Genomic DNA, 23135 nt, shown 5'->3' with positions numbered 1-23135 from the left:
TTGTGCCCTCTAACACAATGTGTATGCTTAAAGCTTTCATTAATTGTAGTGTTATACAAAAGAAGAAACTTGTTTGGTGGGAATGGCAAATAGCTAAATTCCCCGTATTCGGAGGGATCATTTTGTTCATATTTTATAGAAAATATGAAATTTTAAACCACTATAGTTTAACTTACAAACTATAGTTATTTTTAAACCACTATAGTTAAAGTTATTTTTTGAAGCTTGAGATTTATGGTGTGCTTCCACAATATTTGAAGTGTTGTATTTAATGTTTAAGACTACTTTTTTGATACATTGTGAATACCCTTATATTTGATCCAGATACAACCTCCATCTGAGAATATAAGGGATTTCCCCCATATAATTCTATAAAAAAAATCCCTCATATTCTTATACTGAGGTAGTATTAAGTTGTGTCAAGCATTGCTGTGTACTACAGTAATGTGTCCGTATCGGTCACGGGCTGATGCTTCATGCTTTGCATTCTCTCTTATGGATCACAAACAAGTTGGTTATCTTCAGACACTGATTGTGTAGAAGACTACTAATTCAACATGCCTGAGAGATTATGAGTAAGAGTTTTAGTTTAACATAGCAAAACTTAAGCATGAACGGGGATGTAGCTCAGATGGTAGAGCGCTCGCTTAGCATGCGAGAGGTACGGGGATCGATACCCCGCATCTCCACCTGTTGTTGTTTTCATTTTTGAAAAATGCAATCTTTAGTTTTCTTCCATGCAGCAATCATGTAACCGCCGCATCATCTACATTCTCCCAAATTATTTTTTAAAAATTGATTCTTGTTTGTTTTTCTTTTCCAAATTGAAAAATGCAATCTAAAGTTGTCTTTCATGCAGCAATCATATGTAACCGCCGCATCATCTATATTCTTCCAAATTGAAAAAAATGCAATTAGCAGTTTTCTTTCATGCAGCAGTGATCCATAATATACCTGCACCATCTACATTCTCTGATCTTAGAATATTAACAAACGACAGCATAACATTCAACAAAGTTCTGTTGATAACAGCACTGCAATAACGATCTGTTTATCACAAACGCCCGAAGCAAAAATACACCAAAAATGCTGGAAGAAATGTTGTGGTCACAGTGGAATCAAATTATTGAGAGGTCCTCATTCATCAACGAGAAATGCATCCATATTAAGTCACAATTACAGCATTCCCAAAAAATACTCTTATCTACAGAATAGGGGCCTGACTATCAGCTGACAAATTTCATCAAATCAATACTAAGTGTTTTAGTAAGTTATATCTGCTGGTGTTCTGGTCACACCTCCTGAAATATACAGCGCAAGTATGCTTTCAGGTATCAACATTCCCAACAGCAAGTTCACAGTTTTTTTTTTCTTTTTTAGCAAAAGCAAGTTCACAGATTTGAGTACAGGCTTGGCTTGCTTGCTTACTCATCCAGGTTTACCCTGGTCCTCCTTGGCTTGTTGTATAGTGTTCGTACGCTTACACGAGTCTGGTCAGATTCATGGCTCCCGATTGAAAGGGAATCCATATCATCGTTGATCGTGCGGTTGATCATCAATATCTGTCTGTGCTCCATTCGCTGCCTCCTTTCCTGAGATTCCGTGCCATCGTCAATCGAATTCATGCTGTTACCATGCATCCTCTCTTGAGCCAACCAATTTGCCCGCTCTCTGATACCATCCATGTTAGATTGCATGCCAGGTGCATCCTGCTGATATCTTGACTCTCTCAATGGACCAACAGGGCGTCTTTCTCTCTCAGCACTTGAACCAGAGATGGTAGGCTGGCCATGGAAGTTTTGCTGTGACGAAATGCCAGTGACTTGAGCTTGTGCATATTGAGGAGGTCCATCTCCGAGAATGCCGCCCCGTCCACCCTTTCCAGGAGATGTTCTTACTTTAGATTTCTTGTTCCTGTGTGCTTTGCTCGGATTTCTGATCTGTATGTCAGGCTGCTTGCCCTTACCTTCATCTGATGATCTGCCAGTTTCTTGTACAGCTGTTTCTAGAGGAATTATGTTAAGCAATTCTGGATCATCTCGGAAATTGAACGGACGCTTCGCTGGATCCATCTTTCTGAAGGTAATGGATATCCTGTGTTTTAATTAGTGTGTCAGAGTTCAAATGTTATACAGGCAAAGGAATTGAGTTCCAAAAGCCAAATGATAGAACAGGATATCAGTATCACAACCTTTTGGTCGGAACTGCAGGAACACAATGCTTTGCTACATCAGCACCATTGCCATTTAGGATAAGCACCGACCTGTGAATGTTTGTATTTAGTATATAAGAGAACTAAAGAGCTGCAGAAGAAAACTGAAAGACATGATGAGACACGAATAATTGAATATTATTAAAGTGGCCAATGCAAAAATTACATACAGTTAGTATTTTAGAGTTTATGACAATCCAATGAGAAGGAAACACAGCAACAAACAAGTATGGAGTAGAAATCTCTCTCAGCAAAAACTTCAAGCAAAGTCTAAAGGAGAAAAGTTCAGGGCCTGTTCGGTAGGACTAAATTTGGCTGCAATACAGCCATCAGCTACAGTACTGCGCATACAATCTCTACAGCAGCAGCACAGCTGCAGAAGTATGACAGCCAGACAGGCCCTTAGTAATCATACCATGCAATACCATTCAAGAAATCGAATGAGAAGTCTACACAGCCTTTGAATTCATGAGTAATCAAGTTTAAAACAATAATAAATAAAATCAATTTGTTAACATCCCAAATAGCACAACTGGCTACCACAAATAATCTATCAGCACAGCGAAAAGCATGAGAACATACCCAACAGGCAGAGGAATTGGAAGTGAACCAGTGAACTCTCCAGGGCCAGCAATTTTCAGAGTAGATCCAAAAAGAATGTTGCACTCACTGAGGAATGAAACAGTACAGAATGGCCGAACAAAATCATGACTATCAATATGTGGTGGGATGCAATCTCCAGGGTCATATATATTGACAATACAACTGTCTGGTATGCAAGTCTTTGGTAGAACATGCCACCGTACCAATCTCTTGATCATGATCTTAAATAAGCTAGGCATCGGATCAGAAGCAATAGTTCGAATAATGCCTGGTGGGTTTCCATTCTTGTCCTGTCATCACAGATTCAAACCTTAGATGGATTCACATGTGAATTAAATCAGTACCACTGCAGTATTCAAGCTGATGGGATCAGAGGATAAAACTAGAGTATGTACCGTGGCATAATTATAACAGCATCCAAATTGGATTGTTACTCGCCCTTTACCACGCATCCACCTTTGGGGTTCCGTATACGTACGATCTGACAGGGGGATATTATGCTTGGATTTAGATATACAAAAATACAAATAAACAAAACATGGCAAATAAATAAATGCAGCTGTGAGCCCAAGAAAATTCATGTGCGTATAGCATTTGTAAAGCAGAAAGAAGGACCTTGGATAGCACTAAATAGAGTAGGCTTCCCAATATATAGTATACACTCACCCAAATAAGGATGAGAAATTCTATTCCGGTCCAATGGCCTAAGGTGAATCAAACAGGCTTAGGTGCTTCAGGGTACTCTAAAGTGTGGCCATTTGTTAGTGTTATACTGGGCCCTCAGTAGATAAATAGTGCATAGCTTGAATATTAAATTAATTAAATTGAAAAGAAGAACGCAGATATGTAAACTGGAATGAAGGTCAGGCATCTCACTCAACATGTTACATTTACTTCAATCGTGGTTATTGTGGTGTGCACGACTGTAAGAAGCACAGAAAATCATGCATGTCTGTTTTAATATCCATGCTGAGAACGCTTATGCAGCATATAAGCAAAGAAACCAAAAACACTCAGAGATTACTGTAAATAATACATTGAAACATATTGAGGTTTACACAAATGGGGAAACACCATTATGACAGAATCATGTGTACAGAAAACAATGAAAATGTTTTGCTATCCGCTACGCTTCTCCTGGACAGACAGATTTCGGCAGATGCTTCTGATTGTGTAGTAGGGTGAAACTGTGTTATTTTTGTCAAATATGGCTGATTATGTTATGATGGCAATACCTATAATTTATCAAATACCATATTTATCTTCCTGCTTGAAATCACAAAAGCTAATCTGCTACTTGTGGTAGGTAGATCCAATGATTTAGTAGAATAATTACCAAAAAAGTTTGTAGCTTTGAGTGCATACCACATAGAACAAGACATGAGAAAACCAATTTTATAATAATTCTTCGGCTTTCTACTTTGCACGAGAACACTATACAAGTTCCAGTTCTACACGATAGAACTACTGTGGTGCATATAGACATCTAAATGTTTGCCTATGATCCATATCCCCACAACTACCATAGCCTAAGTAGCAAAGCATGACCTTAATTACAGCTAAAACCTTTGCCTAAAATTTTACATAATCCTGACCTAAAACCCTTTTCATTAAAGCATTTCTCAAAACTCAAGACTTTACATGAAAATTTAGCCAAATTCAACTAGCGCCATAGAAAAACATATCGAATCTCCATGCAGCTTAAATCTCACCTCCAAGCTCCCCGTGCTTGCCCATCTCCTGAAGATCGTATACGTAGTCGACAATACGCTTCTGTTCGGCCGCGCTAAACACACCGCAATGAAGTTCCAGGCCAGCGAGGATATTGACGAGCCGACCATTGACCCTCTCAAAACAGATGAAATCCTTCCTCCGCACCACGTTCCGGAACCGCCTCAGCTCCCGCTGCTCCCTCGTCAGCTGCACACCCGGCCTACCAGCCTCGCTCCCTTCCTCGCCGTCATCAGCCGCGGCTGCCGCCGCGTCCTCCTCTGCCGCGGCGGCGAGCTCGTCCTCCTGAGCCATGTCTGCCCACGACTTCCGCGGCTTCTCCGCCGGCTGCGGCTTCTGCTTCTGCTGCTCCTGCTCCGGTGGCAGCTGCGGCGGATCCGAGTCCCATCCGCTCGGCTCGAACGGCAGATGCTGCGGGTGAGCCGTAGCCGGATCGGACTCCCACCCCGAGGGCTCAATCTGATCGATCCGCGGCGGCGGCGACGACGGGGATTCCTCGGCTGTCAGAGTCGAGGTGAACGGGGGGGCGTAAGAGGCAACAGCACAAAAACCCTAACTACGGCGAACCCAGCACACGGGATTGTTACCTTGCGGGGGCAGCAGGGAGGAGACGCGGCTGCGGAGGGAGTCGGCGCAGGAGGCGCAGAGGCCCGCGGAGAGGAAGGGGAGCCACGTGGTGAGGAACTCCCCGGCGATGGCGAGCTCGTCGGCGTTGTACCCCTGCACGAGCGCCATCGCGTCGGCCTCGCCGCCGGCGGAGGCGGAGGAGGAGGCGTCCATCGAAGCGTCTCTCGCTGCCGTGTGGGCCCCACCCTCCCTGTGCCTCGATGTGATAACTAGTACTAGTACCCCTAGCTTCTAGTTGTTGGTATCCGGATAATCCTGGCCGTCCGTTGTACGATCGGACGGTCTCGCTGGTGTGTGGGCCCCACCTCGCTAGTGCTCTAGTTGTTGGTATCCGGATAATCCTGGCCGTCCGTTGCACGATCGGACGGTCAGGATCGGACTCAGCGAGGAGAAGAGGAGAAAAATCTCGAGATGAAATGGACGCGTAACCTGACTCCGATTCGGATCCCCCACCGGCGAGATGGCACGCGGATCCGCCGCCGCGGCGATCGCCGGAGTTGTGTGGGTGCTTCTCCTCCTCGTGGGGGTGGCGTCGGGGGCGCGTCTTCCGGGCGGGAGCGGGGGTAACCGGGGGCGGGAGCCGCGCGGGGGAGCGGCGGCGGCGGCGGTGGCCACGGAGACGGCGGTGTTCGCGCTGGGAAGCTTCTGGAGGTCGGAGGCCGCGTTCGGGTGCCTCCCCGGCGTGATCCGCACCTCCGTCGGCTACGCCGGCGGGTCCAAGGCCCGCCCTGAGTACCGCAACCTCGGCGACCACGCCGAGTGCGTCAAGGTGCGGTGCGGAGACTCCCACGCTTTTAGCTGTTCTTGATCGATACCATGAACCAATGATATGTTCAGTTCCATGGTCGTAGCAATTCATTTCCGTAGTTAGCATCGTAATCTGATTGGCCATTACCATTTCGTATGTGTAAGTTAAAAACTGAAAGAAAATACTCGCGAGTTTTCATTTCCATCGTAATCTGTTTTCTCTTGGTTCCAAGTTTCATTTTCATTGCTTAATGAGGTATCATTACCTAAAAAAACTAGAAGGAATGTTCTATGGTCAAACAGGAACGATTCATCACTGCCAGATCTGCTTCTTGTGTGTATTTTTTTGTGCATAAAACAATCGGAGATGTTTGTCCGTTGAGTGCTTCATTCAATTGCATGTGTGTGTGTGTTGTAGGTTTTGGAGTGGTATACTGGTATTAATACTTTGCAGGGCCTCCTTCTAAACTAACTTTGTTGGTGTTTTATGAGCTAAGATGATTGACATTTTTGAGTCATTTAGGTTGAATATGATCCCCGGTTGATTCAGTACAAGAAACTTCTAGAGGTCTTCTGGGCAAGTCATGATCCACGAGAGGTCTTTGGGCAAGGACCAGATGTTGGCAACCAATACAGGTGCTTGAGTTTTCTAAACCTAACCCCTTTTGTGCAATAGATCTTTTTGTTCACAGTTTACCATAGTCAGATTTATATACTAATGATGTGATTATCTTTTATAAACATGTTTCATGCTAAAACTTAGACTGGTTTCCATACCAGCATTTAGCATATGGTATTTGCTAAGTTTCACAACAAAGCAATTGAGAATTGAAAGGTGTACATTTCATTTCATCACCTTTGTCTATCCTACTTCAAACAAGTACCTTTGTGTACAAAATGTTGCCATCATGGCTTAGGAAATAATTGGTCACTGAATGGTGTAGCTGTCATTCTCACTAGTTTGATAGGATCCTCAGACAGCACTGTAATGCGTCAATTTTAATTCTTGCTTCACTTATGTGGTCACAGATCCATCATCTTCACAAATGGATCCGTGGAAGCTAGATTGGCTGGTCTTAGCAAAGAAAAAGAACAAGCTAAGGATCGCCGCAGTGTCATTACCACACAGATCCAACCAATAGGTGCATTTTATCCGGCTGAACCGGAACATCAGGTAGCAATCCCATCTGAAAATTCGAACTCACCATGACATTCTATGTTTTATTTCCTTTTAGTTATTGCTTGTACTTTGGTAGAAATTTGAGCTGAAGCGCAAGCCGTTTCTCCTGCAACTGATTGGGAACCTGCCCGAGGAGGAGCTCCTGACCTCAACACTAGCTGCAAAGTTGAATGCATACGCTGCTGAGCTCTGCTCCCCAAATACCCAGAACAGAATAAACTCCAAGATTGATGAGATTGCTAAGAAAGGATGGCCCATCCTAAGAGACATTTAGCTCGGTGTTCCTGGGTTTTACATATTAATATATCATTATCCAATTGTGCATGATTTTGCCGCAAATCTTGTCCAGATGACTGGTTGTGGTCATTCCTTGGTCGCAGCAATCACTAATTAGCGTTCATGTCCTCCTCTGCTCATTTTGAGATCTCTCTAATAGAATCTGCATGTATATCCAAACTTTCGAGTTGTGTGATGTGACCTGAAATCCTGAATTTATGATTGGTTCTTACAGAACAGGTGCCGAAATTGTATATTGTTACTCTGGCTCTTTTATGTGTAAAAATATATGATGTGGATTCATTACATTCTTAATCAAAAACACTTATTCCCATGGAATGCTAAGAATTGTTCATTCTTTTGAAAACAAAAATCACATTTTGTTCTTATGGATTTTTTTTCACAGTTTGCTCTTCGGAATGAGTAATGGGCTAATGGCCACAGTGAAATGGCGCCAGCAACGCTATACTAGATTTTTCTTGATGGTACAATTGCATGGAACACACAATCTACAGGTGGAACATAAGACCCTTTTTTTGGGAAACATTTCGCTATTGTTGCAACCTCACACAGCTAAGCAGAGACTAGTTATTTACATGCTCCATAGAAGGAAGAGATTATTTTGCAAGGCTATTTCTCAGAAACATTCTAAACAACAAGTGAAGACACAAATGCACAATGGTCAGAGGCCACTAATTAGGTTGCTGCTTGACTCTTTTTGAAGCAGTTCTGGCCAGAGCATTGCATATCTCCCTCTTTCTTTTCGCATTTTCATCAGTCCTGCCAGAAGCGACGTTGGCCTGTCGTTCCAATGCTTCCCTCACAAAGAATTTCAACCTCCAGAGGGTTGTCTCACTCTGCACCCGCATAGGAAGCATGGTTAGAATAAACAAAATAACCAAAATATTACAGAGGTAAGTGTTTGGACAGCACATATAAAATCACCTGAGCATCCATATCAAGTTCCAGTTCGTCTCCTTTAGCTTCGAAGCTAGGGTTGTCTTGTGCAACCATCTCCAATGCCTTAGTAAGCTCTTCTGGAGACAGGTGGCAGAGACCTGCACCCAGTTTTCTTTTCTCATATGTAGTCATTTTCCTACAACATCAAGATTTTGGCAACATGCCACGTGCATGAGTTTGACAGCAGTTGCAACTTATAAACAGCAGATAATTAAATCGATAGGCAACAGATGAACATTTGTAAGATGTACCGGCATTTCTGGACCACCATTTGCCGAAGCTCCTCCAACTGCTTGTTGATTTCAATCAGCTGGAATAAGAAACCAAAGAGAACACACTTAATATCTAACAGAATATCAGAACATTAGTACAAGGAATGAAGAGCAGGAGTTGCAGGCATTTTGTGTGTCAGCCTTCTAGAAAAATCACAAAAAGGTATATCCATAGGTCAGGAACTCAGGATATACACGGCTGCTCAAATTGGCCACATTACATACTCAAGAATTGAATCCATAGTGGCACATCTTTATTGACAAACCAAAAAAAAAAAAACATAACAAAACACATTTCTGTGAGGCCTGAGTGTTGCAGTTCATATTCTGAATGGCAGTCAAGTCATTACATTTTGCTTTGTGGAATGAGTGATCATTAAAGCTGCCATCGATGTGCCGAAAATAACAAATAACAGTCAATGATGAGCATACCTCATTGTCAGTATCTTTTGCTAGTTTTGCAATAGCTTCTTCTGGAGAAATGTTCACTTTTGGAACACCGTTGGATTCCTCATCCTTTTGTTTCCTTTCCTAAAAAGAAAAGTTCCAAGTTATTACTGTCAAATGCTAAGTAACCCATATCTGCAGCTCCAAAAAGAACTAATATATGCTTACAAACATTCATTCACCTCATTTTCAACTTTAGGAAGAAGCTGGAGCCATTTCTCTTCAAATTTCTCAAGCAATGATTTCGCCATTATATGAACATCATGTCGTTCATCATTGTACTTCATTGCATTGGCAAAAATTAATCTAACATCCGAATATATTTCTCGGACATTGTTATACTTGTTGTCATCTTTCCCTTCCATTTTCTTTTGTATGGTCGAAAAATCCATAGGTTTGGTGATAATCTGTAAATAAGACAAATTGAAAACATAAATATCACTACAAACTCATTTCAGGGAGGCATAATATAGTAGTAGTAGATGTCCAAATCAACACTGCTTGACAAGCGCAGAGCAATAAATATCACCCAAAAGAAAAAAGAATGCCATTTAACTGAGATGTTTATATTTATATATAGCAATTGGAGGTCTCCTACAAGCTCCCACGTTAATGCTATTAGGGGGGAAGCTGGAACACATTAGCCCATGAAAAAAGGGGGGGGGGGAGGGGGGGAGTACAAATAACCACATTAATCTGAAAAGGGAAGGAAAAGAAAAGATGCTAAGCGTTCATCTGAGAAACCCATGGATACTCTACAATAGAACAGATCTACTGTGTAAGGAAACATCTGATTCTGCTAGAAAAAGAAACCACCGAGTGATGTACACTATAAGCATAAAAGAATCAATATTAACACACCATCTTTGCATGTCTGATTTTTGCAGGATTAAGCAATAAATAAACAGATAGTAGAAGAGGACAAGGTAGTAAAAAATGCCTGACGCGACCTGTGAAACATGAAACACAATCCAAACACGCATAGCACACATGTGCATAGCTGCGAATGAATCCATGTTTAAATAGGAAACAAATCAACAAAGCAATCATTAGACAAGAGTACAGCATACCGTGCGGTCATACCTAGTTAGCAAGACTCTGCATAGTCACTACATTGCCAATAAATTAAACCTACATGGACTCAAACACATAGGTTCTAAAAAGGATGTACTTTATAAGAGGTATTTGCATCTATAAAAATTAAGAACGTGCTGTACTATCACAATATTGCATATAGTAGGATAGAATGCATACATGATTATTATGTGCCATATATGCAGATGGAATAAATCATTCAAAACATTTGAAATAAAACGGGCAAGAAACTTTACAATTTAGAACTACAAAAGTAAAAATATCAAGGGATACAAGAATTCTAAAAATTATCTGAACCATCGAAATATATGAACTCTAACAAGAAAGAACAATTATAAGTTCAAGATTAATCAACAGACCATCTGGCAACAAATGTTGGTGCCTGAGCCAAGAAGAGGGTCAAAATTCAAAATGCAATTATTTACAAATAAGTCAGCAGAAACCATGATAGAATTAGATTTATACAATTTACTGAAGATTACAAAATCGAGTTAACAGTAATTTATTGCCGCACATATTCAAACCAGAAGAATAAATACAGAAAATGAATTTACTTTCCACTATTTGCCATATTGAAATGTTTGAATTAAAAGCTTGTGATAAGTTTATTATAGCGTTAATACTAAAGCTTTGGTCCAAAATAAAATCAAAGGTTGTGTTTGACTGATTAGAATTCATACATGCATGTTCTTCAACAATAAACGGACACATATACACACACAAACCTTAAACGTGACACGGTAGATAATTTGTTATAGATGTATAATTACTAGCTCATGTGGGTGCACAGATTCTGACTAGTTCATTTAATCGGTTACCAAGAAATAAAATAAGTGTCCCTAATATTGCAGGACACATATTGCCAAATCTGAAGGATGCATCCATAAACCATTAGGATTGACAAATCAATGCTGCATTCCAAGAGTCCAACATCATTTTGGTCGTCTGTAATCCTAATTCATTATATCAGTGTGGAACAGTGTCACAAGTCGAACAAGCGAACTCAGGGAAGAGAGAAGAGGGGGTTCACTCTGCTAGCAAATACAAGATGAAATGTGCTAGCAGTATTACCTTGTAATAGTCATCAAGCTGAAGGCCTACCACATCAACCGGCTTGAGAAATGGCTCGGCCCATTCATGAGATGTGATCTGGAAGAAAAGGAAATCAAGAAAAATATTGAGTGCATATCATGCGCATTTCATTTGGAAAGCTAGTAGTGTGTTTTGAGTGTCGAGTTCAACTACGATCAATCAATATGAATTTGAGAGGAAACAATGGAGCAAGACCATACAAATTTATCAGCATATCATCAAGCTAGATATATCTGTCTATTTTGAAGGATGTTTTCTATACATGGTTATGGAGCAAAATTAGAATCAAAACTAGCGGCAGAAATCTTAATTAAACTGCACTTATTTATCATTGGAAATAACAGTAGCCACACGTGCACAAGACCGGACAATAAATAGCTTTCTAGATTTTTTTTCAGTTAGACCTATCAGGTACAGTAGCCATGCACTATCCAAAATTAGCCTGCAAATTAAAAGCTTTTGCACCAAGCACATTCTGAAGCATGATTCAGGATACACTAAATACTTTGAGTTATCCATGCCAGCAAGCAAGAACAACATAGATCAATGCATTTGTCGGATTTTTCTTTTTTTTTTTTCCTCTCGAGATGTGGTTAAGAAAGATCACCTGGCGCACAATCGTGCCAAACTGGCGCATAAGATCAGGCATCCCTTTGGAAAGGCTGCTATCCTTGCGACCAGCCTTCCGGCCACCACTGCCATGTTTCTTCCCGTCGTAGAATCCCACCACTTCATTCACCCTCCTCTCCAGCTGCAATCCACATAAATCTCCAATCAAACCTCTACGCCCCAATTATCCGAATACAATAAATGCAAAACAAAGAAAAAAAAACTGTACCCTACTGTTTCCCTAACCAAAATCCCCAAAACCGCATACTACAGCGAGGCGAGAAGGAACTCGAAAATCCTTCCGCTGAAGAATCTCATCTACCAGGCTAAGCAGCGAGACGGACTACTTCCAAGGTTGGGGGAGTTGGTATTTATTTACCTGGTCGGTCTTGGAGACGAGGTCCTCGACCTGGCGCCGGAACGCGTCCACCTCCGTCCCCGGGGCCCTCTCCCCGGCGGCGGCGGCAGTGGCGGCCGTCTCCGCCGCCGCCATAGCCCTCCCTCCCTCCGCCCCCTGTGGGACTCCACCTCCCGGCACCATATCTAGGGCTCGCCGCCACGCGCGTCGCCGGCGGCCGTCTGCGAGCGAAAAAGGCGAAACCACCGGCGCCTCGACTCGACGGAATCTTTTTTTTTATTTTTTTTCCTTTTTTTTTGCCCCGCATCTCTTCTTCCCTTCACCTTCCGACCCTGTGGGCCGGATGGGATGGGCCATTTCCTGGGCCGGAAGACTTCGCCCTGCAGGATGTGGGCCCAAGGTGGGGCGGATGGAATTGTTGGGCCTAGTCAGCCTCGTGATTTGTTAACATGGGCCGGAGAAAAGGCTGGGGCGAACGGTACAGGGGCCGTAGGGCACACGTGGAATAAGTTCATATGAGTTCCTTAACTTGTCAACGAATCCGATTTTTGTCCTTAAACCCCAAAACCAGATATAACGGTCCCTCAACTATCAAAACCGGTGCAGATAAGGTCCTCGACGGTTTAGATGGCGATTTTTTCTGACGTGGCGCCTACGTGGCTATTTTGACTCGGTCTTCATCTGACGTGGCGCTTACGTGGCAATTCGATCCGGAAAAATAATAAAACCAGTGGACCCCACATGTCAGTTTCACACACAAAATAATTAAAAATGGTGGGACCCACGTGGGCCCCACATGTCATCTTCACTCCCCTCCTCTTCTTCCTTTTCACTCCCCATCTCCCCTCTCTTCATCTCGCCGGTGGCTGCTGGGAAAGAAGCAGCGTGTGGGCACCGGCCGTGGGCTCCGCCCGGAGGGAGGAGAGGAGCGGCGCGCGCGGGCGTCGGCCGGAGAGAGGAGAGAAGCGGCGCGCGCGCGGGCGGCGGCCGGCGAGAAAGGAGCCGCGCGCGGGCGACTTCTCCCTCTGCTTCCTCTCCCGCCGCCCCTGAAGACGACGACGGTGACGGGTTCAACGAGGAGAAGGACGAGCACCTCACCATCGCTGCCCCGCCCCCGTTTCCACCGTCCTCCGCGCTGCCCACCGACCTCGATGACGTCCTCTTCTTCCTCCTCTCTCCAGAAACCCACGGGTCACGGGAAGTTATGCGGCCGACGGCGGTGGCGGCGGCAGGTCATCAGCAAGTTTTTCTACAGTGTCGCGAACAACAACATAGGCAGCCGCGCAAAGAAATCCCATTTGCCTCATTCCACCACCTAGTGTCTTCCTAAGAATTTTAGCCTGAAAGTCCATATTTCCATCGTTACATCCCATCTGCAGTTTAAGGTAACAAGTTAACAAGCACAATTGAACAGACCTTTTCTATGAAGGCCGTCGAACCAACAATAACTGATCCAACAGGAGCGCCTAAGCCTTCAGATATGCACACCTGCAGTGCAAATTTCCGTCGACCTCCTCGCACCGCTCTTCACCGACCTCCTGCGGCGTAGACCTGCCGACGCCGTGGCCCGTGGTGTTCGACGGCGTCCTCCCGTGGGCTGCCACAGCGGCGGCCGAGCTCAGCATCTGCCTCGTCAACGGCGTCAGCGACGATGTCCTGAAGCGCGGACGCGGCGGGGAAGCGTGCGCCGTCACGGACGCCGCGCGCGCTGGCGTGGCTCAACGCGAAGCCTACGCGGTCGGTGGTGTACGTCTGCTTCGGCAGCCTCACCCGGTTCCCGCACGAGCAGGTCGCAGAGCTCGGCATGGGGCTCGCTGACTCCGGCGTGAACTTTGTGTGGGGTCGTCGGGGATAAGAACGCGTCGCCGCCGCAGCCAGGGTCGCCTCACGCCGCCCCTTCCTCTTACGCCCACAGCCGCCGGAGCGTGCCTCCGCCGCCGCGCGCCGCGGGCCGCTGTCTCTCCGTCGCGAGAAAGGAGATAGGAGAGAGATGAACTGATGAAGAGTGGGGAGAGGAGGAAGAAAAGGAGGGCTGAGAATGACACGTGGGCCCACGTGGGCCCCACTATTTTTAAATTAATTTGTGTGTGACACTGACATGCGGGTCCCACAAGGTTTATTATTTTTCTAAATCGGATTGCCCATGTAAGCGACACGTCAATGCCACATCAGATGAAGACCAAGTCAAAATAGCCACGTAGGCGCCACGTCAGCAAAAACCACTGTCCAAACCGCCATTTGCACTGGTTTTGACAGTTGAGGGACCTGTTGTATCTGGTTTTGTGGTTGAAGGACGGAAATCGGATTCGTTGACAAGTTAAGGGATCTTAGATGAACTTATTCCGGGACACGTTGCTACTTCGCCAGAGAGATCCTCAACGGCTCGATTGTCGCAGTCTCGCAGAGATCAAATTGCTGGCAAGAAGTGGCAAGAAGTTTTATTTGCGGTTTTTTTTTTTTGGCGGGGAACGGTTTCTTTAGTTCAAGTAAATGGTAGTACAAGTGCTAATGAGGTGGCTTATATGTTGGCTAGATCGACTACTGGCATTGTATTCATGGTTGTATCTATGAACTTGTAAACTCTGAATCTAGGAACTTGTAAACTCTGAATCTTTATTTGAATGAATGAGCCGACCTTGATTTACCAAAAAAAAAAATACTCACTAGCTGCTTGATCTGAATGTTCAAGTGGGTTGATAGTGATGGTGACCATGAGTCCATGACCGTGTCTTGGCTGCCACACGTGACACGACAGTATCGCTCTCGTAGTCGTAGGCGTACGCGTATACCAACTTGGTTACAGGATACTGCTTCAACTTTGGCTGCCTCTGCCAAATAACTCTTCACATGCCAAATTGCCTATCACCCAACCATGTACGTATGATGAACTACTAACTTTTCCTCTCTTTTTTCAATAATAACTTCTAACTGACCAAACGATTGATATGTCAATAAGCCATGGACTTGTTATTCTGGTTTCTGAAGATAAACATGGACCAGCTTTCAAGGCCTCTTTGGATCGCAGGTGCCAGATGGTTTCATCTGAAAACGAAAGGTAATCAAATGAATCAGATCTGGGTGGGCCTGTTAAACTACAGAACAGAACAGATGCTCCTCCTTATCAATTCTGATGATGCGTCGGTGGATGGATCAGTGAAAGTCAGCTTCACAGAATAACAGTGCCTGACTACTTGTATAATCCGGTGCTCCGTCTTCATAACACAGCCTGAATCGGTGAATTGTCAATACGCGCTGTGCCGGTATTCAACAGAAAGACAAGTCAGGTGCTCATGACAAAGGAAAATTCATTGAGGACAAAGTACATTGATCACAGAACCAAATGCCACTTGAACATTTTCAAAGTCAGATATAGTAAATGCAGCAATACGTACAGTATGTTTGTGATTTGATTCACAATCGGTATGGAAATATTCATGTTTGAAAGTAACTTACACATGACCATGAATTTGTAGTTGTGAAATGTGAAGAAGTCTTACCCTCACAATATTGAAGATCATGGGCAGGACTTGGAGACTTGAAATGCATGGCATTACTTCATTTACATGGTAGGGCGAACTAGAATATTTGGTTCACATAATCACATTACAGAAGATGCACAAAAATGTGAACAGGTAAAATCACCTTGAAAAGAAACTTTAGTTGCAATATGACAACAGAAAACCCATAAAATCCCAAATCAATCAGATGTTGCAGATGAGTGAGCAATAGCTCATAGTGTAGCGTACAGTTATCAAAACTGAGATCTTGCATTGTTCGACAATAGGCTCAGAGAAGAGCTGTCTGAACAATAAGATTGATGCTAACTTACATCCAATGGAAACTATGCTGATTAACAATAATAGTACAGACAATCATCATGTCCTTTTCAGTTCCTAAGAAGCTCAATCCTCATCTCAAACTCACAATCCATGACAGGGACACCAAAGAAAACCAAAACCCCGCCAAACAACCGTTAAGTATTTTGGCTGCTGAAGGTCAATTTACCACCATAGACAGGATACAAAGGGAAGGCAATACAATACTCACAATGCTTGTCCTGAAGGCCATTTTGTCACATATGTCCTCCCGCCTTACATGCAAGATACGAAACTGGTGCTGACTTTTTATCAGATATGCCATCCGTAAACTTCAGGAACACATAGTTTAGACCCACCAAGTCACTTACCTAGATCAACAAATGAGGGCTTGAGTCCAAGATTTCCATTGAACTACAGGCCAGGAGTTCAGTACATTCTATCAACATGAGAATAATATGGACAGAAGATTCATTTTTCCAATTGTGCACTAACCACATGTTACAAAGTGCTAAGAGAATAGAGATGGCATCGATCCACGATACAGAAGGACAAATCTTGTTTCATAGTAAGACACATAACTACACATTTCTTTGCAAATGGCATCGACTCGTTTATTATTATTATCTGTTAAGAGGACACAGCAATATGACATAGTAAAACGTAATGAAAAGCACTATAGGATCGATCAAACAGCAACACTCCTTATTCCTACCTCAAGGAAACACCGATGGTTAACTTGAGCCCACCTCTTCTGTGACAGCCACAATGTATCAGTTTCTAGGTAATAATGCAACCCCAATCTCCCAAGAACCAAACCATATGGTAGCCAATTCTATGGCTGCTGCTTGGGATCACGGTACCCGGCATCGACGAGGACCTTCTCCTTCTTGGCAAGCTCAATGTCGTTATCAACCATCATCTCGACGAGCTGCTGGAACCCGACCTTGGGCTTCCACCCAAGCTCCTTCCTGGCCTTGGTTGCATCCCCCTGGAGGCTGTCCACCTCGGCGGGGCGGAAGTACTTCTTGTCAATGACTACATGATCCTTCCAGTTGAGCCCTGCATAGCCGAAGGCGGCCTGGAGGAACTCCTCGACGGTGTGGGACTCCTCGGTGGCGACGACGTAGTCGCCGGGCTTGTCCTGCTGCAGCATGCGCCACATTGCCTCGACGTAGTCCCCGGCGAATCCCCAGTCCCTGGCGGCGGAGAGGTTGCCGAGGAAGACCTTGGTCTGGAGCCCGACCTTGATTCGGCCGACGGCGCGGGTGATCTTGCGGGTGACGAAGTTCTCGCCGCGGCGTGGGGATTCGTGGTTGAAGAGCACGCCGTTGCAGGCGAAGAGGCCGTAGGCCTCGCGGTAGTTGACGGTGTACCAGTGGGCGGCGACCTTGGCGGCGGCGTAGGGGGAGCGCGGGTGGAAGGGGGAGGACTCGCTCTGCGGCGGCGGCGTGGAGCCGAACATCTCGGAGGACCCCGCCTGGTAGTAGCGGATGCGCTTGCTGGCGAGGCGCACGGCCTCGAGGAGGCGGAGCGCGCCGGTGGCGGTGACGTCGGCGGTGTAGTCGGGGACCTCGAAGGAGACGGCGACGTGGGACTGGGCGGCGAGGTTGTAGACCTCGTCGGGGAGGATGTGGTCGAGCGCGCGGCGGAGGGAGGAGGAGTCGGAGAGGTCAGCGTAGTGGAGGCGCATCGGGGGGCGCGGCGTCGACGGCTGGGAGTGCGGGTCGTGGTAGATATGGTCGAGGCGCTGGGTGTTGAAGTTGGAGGAGCGGCGGATGAGGCCGTGCACCTCGTAGCCCTTGCCGAGGAGCAGCTCCGTCAGGTAGCTCCCGTCCTGCCCCGTGATGCCCGTCACCAGGGCCACCTTCCGCGGCGGCGCGAGGGAGGGCGGAACCGACGGCGGCGCGGCCTCGCCGTTGTCGCCGGCGGCGCCGCCGTTGGAGTGCTGCGTCGTGGCCATTTCAACCTGCTTAGATCTGGTGGGTGGGGGACGAGGCGAGGCGAGGCGAGGAGGAAATTTGAGGGGAAGAGTGGGCAACGAGGGCAGGGAGTATTTGTAGGGCCCGCCTGCAGTGGGACCCTCTACCTGTGATGTGATGAGCGAAGTGACGAAGACGCAAAGTGCAACTCAACACGATTTTTGTAGTCTTCTAGGGGGTGTTTGGAGAGAGGACTTATGTTTTGGAGAGTTTATGTTTTTGAGAGTTTAGCCTCTCTCTCCCAAACACCCCCTTACTTACACAAACATATATTTTTAAGAGATGTGTGAATATTATGCTCACTTTATCATGTAAAAAAATAACTTAGTGCTGGATATAACACATTATATTACTATGAATTTAGACATATTTCTGTCAAGATTCGTTGTACTATAATATATCACATCTAATTATAAATTCTCGTCTTTTTAGAGAGTATGGTCGAGTTGAATTTCATGTCGTGCTAGCCATGACCAGGCAACGGGCACTATGACTTTGTGAGTCTGATTTTTGAGAAATCAGGAAAAAAAACTCAAAATTCTTGCAAACAATAGCAATGTTTTTTTTTCTAATTACATGGATAACGCACGACAACACTAACACTAAGTACCCACACACCGGCAAGTCCCAAAGAAACGCTTAAATGGATTAACGGACAAAAGCCTCGTGGAGATCAACATTTAAACCGTGCGAAGTTTCCCTAAAAAAAAACGTGCGAAGTAAAGATATGCACTCGTGATCCACTTCTTGGGTATATGATTATTACGATAGAAACAAAATAGGTAAATCATCAATTTTAACTTTACAGGCAAATTATGAAAGAATGTGATTAAAAGACGTACACCCTCCATTCTAAAATGAATCATATCCATATCATATAGCCCCATCAATTTTGGCATATCGGAGGAAAAAGTGAAACGACATATTTGTAAATGAAAAATAATTTGTGAATAAAACTTTTATATACGTGTTCTGAACGATCTAAAAGCAAATGTTGAAAAATAAACTACGATGAAAAAAACCCCAAAATCAACTCTAAATTTAAGATTGAAAATTCAAACTTTAGCTGATAAGCGTGAGTGAAAAGATGAGGCTAATAATATCCATATTATTGCTAGGATGCCTCAAACGGAACATATCCTATATAGATTAAACCGGGATTTGTTTTTTTTTCATATGATTAATTTTCTGAAGGAAAGGGATGTAATTTGGGCTTGGGCTGACCAAATTGATAGCAGGCCAGATCAAATCATCCAGTCAATTCTTGTATTAACTCTAGGCGATATCAGTATCACAAAAAGGTTGATAGCATGCGTAGCATAGTGCAAAGACATTTAGGTTGTTAATCCGTAGTACTAATTACTAAGCTTCAAAATCCACGAGGCGTCCTTTGCCTGCTTAATCCTTCCCTTTCGTGATCGCAACTCGCAAGCAACAGGTGCAAGCTGCCAAGCACACCGCCACGGTTTGTTTATGTTTAGTCATCCGCGCGGATCTCCAGGCACTAGGCAGCATCGACATGAGCCACACGAATCGTAGTGGAAATCCACGATCTCGCTGCGAAGCGACAGGGTGCCCTGATTTTGACCAACGACTACTTTGAGAGCTTAGGTCTTCGCTGAGCTCGTGTTCACCATCCCCATGCATTGACCTAGGACAAATTGATACTTTTCTACTCGCAACTATTCCAATGCGTGTATGGATCCTGCTGAGTTTACTTTTTCACTCTAAAAATTAATATTAGCAATTACTCCATTCGTCCTAAAATATAAGGAATTTTAAGAAATGTGACACGTCCTAGCACTAAGAATATTATGGGACTGATGTTAGTGGAAGCCTTGTCTAACGAAACAAGATATCTTGTATGTTTAGTTCACGCCAAAATTGAAAGTTTAGTTGAAATTAGAACGATGTGATGGAAAAGTTGGAAGTTTGTGTGTGTAGAAAAGTTTTGATGTGATGGAAAAGTTGAAAATTTGAAGAAAAAGTTTAGAACTAAACCAGGCATTTATAGACGAAGGCTGTGTTTAGTTCCACACCAAAATTAGAAGTTTGAAGAAAAAGGTTGGAAGTTTATGTGTGTAGGAAAGTTTTGATATGATGGAAAAGTTAGAAGTTCGAAGAAAAAGTTGGGAACTAAACAAGCACGAAGAGAGTAACATAGTAGTAGCAATTACTCCTTCTGTTCAGTATTGGTCAAAGTCTTGTACCAGTGAAACAAAATACATCTTGTATTTGTGGATGCAGGGAGTAACATAGTTAAAAAAATATGTACACCTAACTAGTAAATTATTACTGGGTTGGTTTAAACCTCATATGATAGTAGTAATACAGTTAAATGAAGGGAGAGTACAGGGATTACCTCAAAAAAATAGAGGAGGAACTCATAGATTGAGAGTGATTCCTGAAAACCAGGACAACCAGTGACCCTGCCGACTTTCTTCAGTTTGGGGGAAAGGACTCAACGCCAGTTACAGAAACCAAAGCAAAACTGATTCACCTTTGAGTACGATGCCATTTTACAGCACGATCCTGCAAAACAAGTGTCGGTGCCCATCGAATGGTGGTAACTCTCCTTCAGCTCATAAAGCTTTAACAAGTTACAATGACACCTAGTTCAAGAATAGCACGTTATTCTAATCATGACGACCCTGTATAACTTCGGTTCTCGGAAAAAAAAATGATGAAAAGAAAGCAACAATGATATATCTTTCAAACACTTCTGGTATTTCCGCTATGTATGGTATGAATGCAACATATATCTCATATTTGACTTGAAATCTTGGGCAGCATCTAAATCACGTCAAAATAATTTTGAGTCTTATTTTGCAACATGGGAATTGAAGTGCGTCACAAGAACATTGTTCATGTGATCTACGTAAAGCCAGCTTGCGTACCTTAGCTATCTCTTCTTCATCAGAAACAGTAGCACAAACATACTCGGCATGTATGCGCCCTCGCTAATGCAAGTTCCACGCTGCATCAAAAGATGCTTCCTGTGTCTGCAGATGACCAAAAAAGTTCAAAGCATGATTAATGCATCACTAAGCGCACCATACATGTAAAGAAAAAAAAATAATGGCTTCAATTGCCACTAGTCCTTGCGGTATTAACAGTAACCTAGTATTCCCTTCTAGTTGCATTATTATTGTAGTAGTGCACAGGCCTGACTGAGCTCACCATTTTAAGAACACATTTCATCACTGCATTACCAGTAGAATAATGAGCAGGCTAGATCTGATTAGTGATTACCATCTCTCGTCTGTAAACGAGACAATGAACAATTGAGCATCTCAATGTGCAAGGACAACGACTGTTGTGTGCTTCCAATTCTGAAGGGACAAGGAGTATCTCTCAGTTGACTGCTCGTGATGAATCTCCATAATCATTCAATGTGGAAGACTTGAACTCCTTTTTCTCTTAAAGATTCTGTCATTCCTATGTACCTTCATTTTGGTACAAGAACCAGTTCAGCTGCCTCTACCGAAATTATTATCTTTGTATCCTTCAGATCTGAGCATAAGCTTTATGTAATTCTAGGAATCTTCTTGTGTAGATTCAACTTCTCTTCTTCCTTAGATAAGACATTTGCACCGTGGTAGGGCAGCTGCCTGTATTAGTTTTCCCAGTTTGTTAATCTTGGTGAAAGCAAAAAACCATTGGAACCACTTACCTGGTGCTAAAGTTGTCTTGCCAATCCAGTTTCTAGAACCAGTTATTTCCTAACTTCTCCAAGCATTAGATAAGTAACCAGCCTTTTGTTATGCAGAAGATGCTCCATCAGTAGCACGCTTTGCTTAGTTACTGTCAATTTTGGAAATGTTCAAAGTCAAATCAATTGTGACCCAGAGCTTGCTGATCCTCACTGACTATTTGAGCATTACTCCAGCAACGGTATATCAGGACTTCAACCGGCTGTTTCTTCTGTACTCTGGAGAATCTGTTGGTTCCTAAAAGCCCTTGTATGATTACGCTGCTAGATTTGTTTCCGAGAATAAACAAAAGTAGGATATTCCACGGGTCTTCCAGTGAGAACGTAGTAGGGTGACCTCAACTGAAAGGGAATTCTGATATTCATGTCCACAGTCTTTTGGGTTTAGTGTATGGTACACAGCTCTTGGTGGACAAGCATTCAGAATCATGGCACTATGTCTGTCAACTGACAAAGTAATAACAATGGACGATGCTCTGCTAACAAGGAAAATAGGGTATCCACCAGAGCCTCTTCCATCTTTCTTATGGTTGATTTGCAAGACGGCAGGTGTATCTATATCTGAGTAGAATTTTGCATAACAGATGGAAAGGATATCAGGGATGTTTAATTAAGTTCTGACCTCCAACTTCTCTAGATGAATGGCCACATAGAAATAGCGCGAAAGTATCAGTTGGCTCTTTCATGGTTTGATTTGCACCTTTGCAGTTCCTCTTGATAAAATAATGAGATGGCAGCAGTACATCTCTAACCATCACCAAGATGATTTTGTTTAGACTATCACATTCTTTCTGAGGTTGTTTACTCCTCAGTGCTCTCTCTGAAATGTTGAGAACAAATAACAAATACAGAATAGAAGGCCCACTGTTCAAACATTGCATGCAACCATTTTGTAGTTGGATTTGCCTTCTTTTCAGTTTCCTGAGAACGCTTTCTTCCACCTGAAACAATAAATATATGAAAATTCAAAATTAAGGAGCACATAAAGCATGAACTCTGTGGCATGTTAAGGTGAACAACAATATAAAATGGCTAAAAGAGGCACTTAACCTTAATTGTTTGACTCAATAAGCCCAGGTTAATATGAAATAATTATTTCAGATTGTTCATACACCGGGGAATATATGCTGCTGATAAAGAAGCCTGGAAAAGCTGAAAATTAAGACTGATGAAGTAATTTTGATAAAAATGTGTATGCTGAAATGAACATCTAGCAGAATGGGAGAAGGCCAGAACAGCTAATACCATCAAAAATGTGAATGACAGAAGAAGCTGGGAAACTTCTGAAATCAGTAGCCCGAATAAAGAAAAATCCCTCTTGCAATGTAGAAGGAAAATACAGAAGGTCATATAAACACTAATCCGATACCGAATTACAAACCCAGTTGAGTTATATGTGTATAGAGTAGGCACCTCA

General features: G+C 43.7%; 4 protein-coding genes, 1 long non-coding RNA gene and 1 other non-coding gene across 6 annotated transcripts; 3 read left to right on the top strand and 3 right to left on the bottom strand.

The window, feature by feature from the left end:
- Positions 1–616: 616 nt before the first annotated feature.
- On the top strand, positions 617–689 carry TRNAA-AGC (transfer RNA alanine (anticodon AGC)). The gene has a single exon. It is a non-coding gene; the product is annotated as a tRNA-Ala (tRNA).
- A 424-nt stretch (positions 690–1113) lies between these two features.
- Positions 1114–5363, bottom strand: LOC4340053 (RNA demethylase ALKBH9B). Its single transcript, XM_015787389.3, has 6 exons — positions 5134–5363; positions 4528–5046; positions 3211–3296; positions 2795–3105; positions 2192–2263; positions 1114–2094 (listed from the first exon to the last, which is right to left on the bottom strand). The coding sequence occupies exons 1-6, from the start codon at positions 5324–5326 to the stop codon at positions 1425–1427; spliced, it is 1851 nt and encodes a 616-aa protein (XP_015642875.1). The 5' UTR covers positions 5327–5363; the 3' UTR covers positions 1114–1424.
- A 161-nt stretch (positions 5364–5524) lies between these two features.
- Positions 5525–7709, top strand: LOC4340052 (peptide methionine sulfoxide reductase A5-like). Its single transcript, NM_001419584.1, has 4 exons — positions 5525–5942; positions 6444–6556; positions 6950–7094; positions 7177–7709. Exons 1-4 carry the CDS (start codon positions 5634–5636, stop codon positions 7372–7374), a joined length of 765 nt encoding a protein of 254 aa, NP_001406513.1. The 5' UTR covers positions 5525–5633; the 3' UTR covers positions 7375–7709.
- Position 7710: 1 nt separating this feature from the next.
- On the bottom strand, positions 7711–12474 carry LOC4340051 (transcription factor GTE1). The gene is made up of 8 exons (NM_001419585.1): positions 12231–12474; positions 11850–11993; positions 11222–11299; positions 9238–9462; positions 9041–9139; positions 8588–8646; positions 8322–8472; positions 7711–8233 (listed from the first exon to the last, which is right to left on the bottom strand). Exons 1-8 carry the CDS (start codon positions 12390–12392, stop codon positions 8069–8071), a joined length of 1083 nt encoding a protein of 360 aa, NP_001406514.1. The 5' UTR covers positions 12393–12474; the 3' UTR covers positions 7711–8068.
- A 493-nt stretch (positions 12475–12967) lies between these two features.
- LOC136357101 (uncharacterized) lies at positions 12968–13773 on the top strand. Its single transcript, XR_010742175.1, has 2 exons — positions 12968–13594; positions 13704–13773. It is a non-coding gene; the product is annotated as an uncharacterized lncRNA (long non-coding RNA).
- Positions 13774–16612: 2839 nt separating this feature from the next.
- On the bottom strand, positions 16613–22865 carry LOC4340050 (GDP-mannose 4,6 dehydratase 1). Its single transcript, XM_066311864.1, has 6 exons — positions 22769–22865; positions 21187–22659; positions 20904–21008; positions 20507–20538; positions 20369–20410; positions 16613–18113 (listed from the first exon to the last, which is right to left on the bottom strand). The coding sequence occupies exons 4-6, from the start codon at positions 20522–20524 to the stop codon at positions 16860–16862; spliced, it is 1314 nt and encodes a 437-aa protein (XP_066167961.1). The 5' UTR covers positions 20525–20538; positions 20904–21008; positions 21187–22659; positions 22769–22865; the 3' UTR covers positions 16613–16859.
- Positions 22866–23135: the final 270 nt, after the last annotated feature.

The sequence above is a fragment of the Oryza sativa genome, chromosome 6, assembly GCF_034140825.1.
Source record: "Oryza sativa Japonica Group chromosome 6, ASM3414082v1".
In the NCBI taxonomy this organism is placed as follows: Eukaryota; Viridiplantae; Streptophyta; class Magnoliopsida; order Poales; family Poaceae; genus Oryza; species Oryza sativa.
Note: the sequence above shows the minus strand (reverse complement) of the source record. Positions and strands in the feature narration are given on the sequence as shown.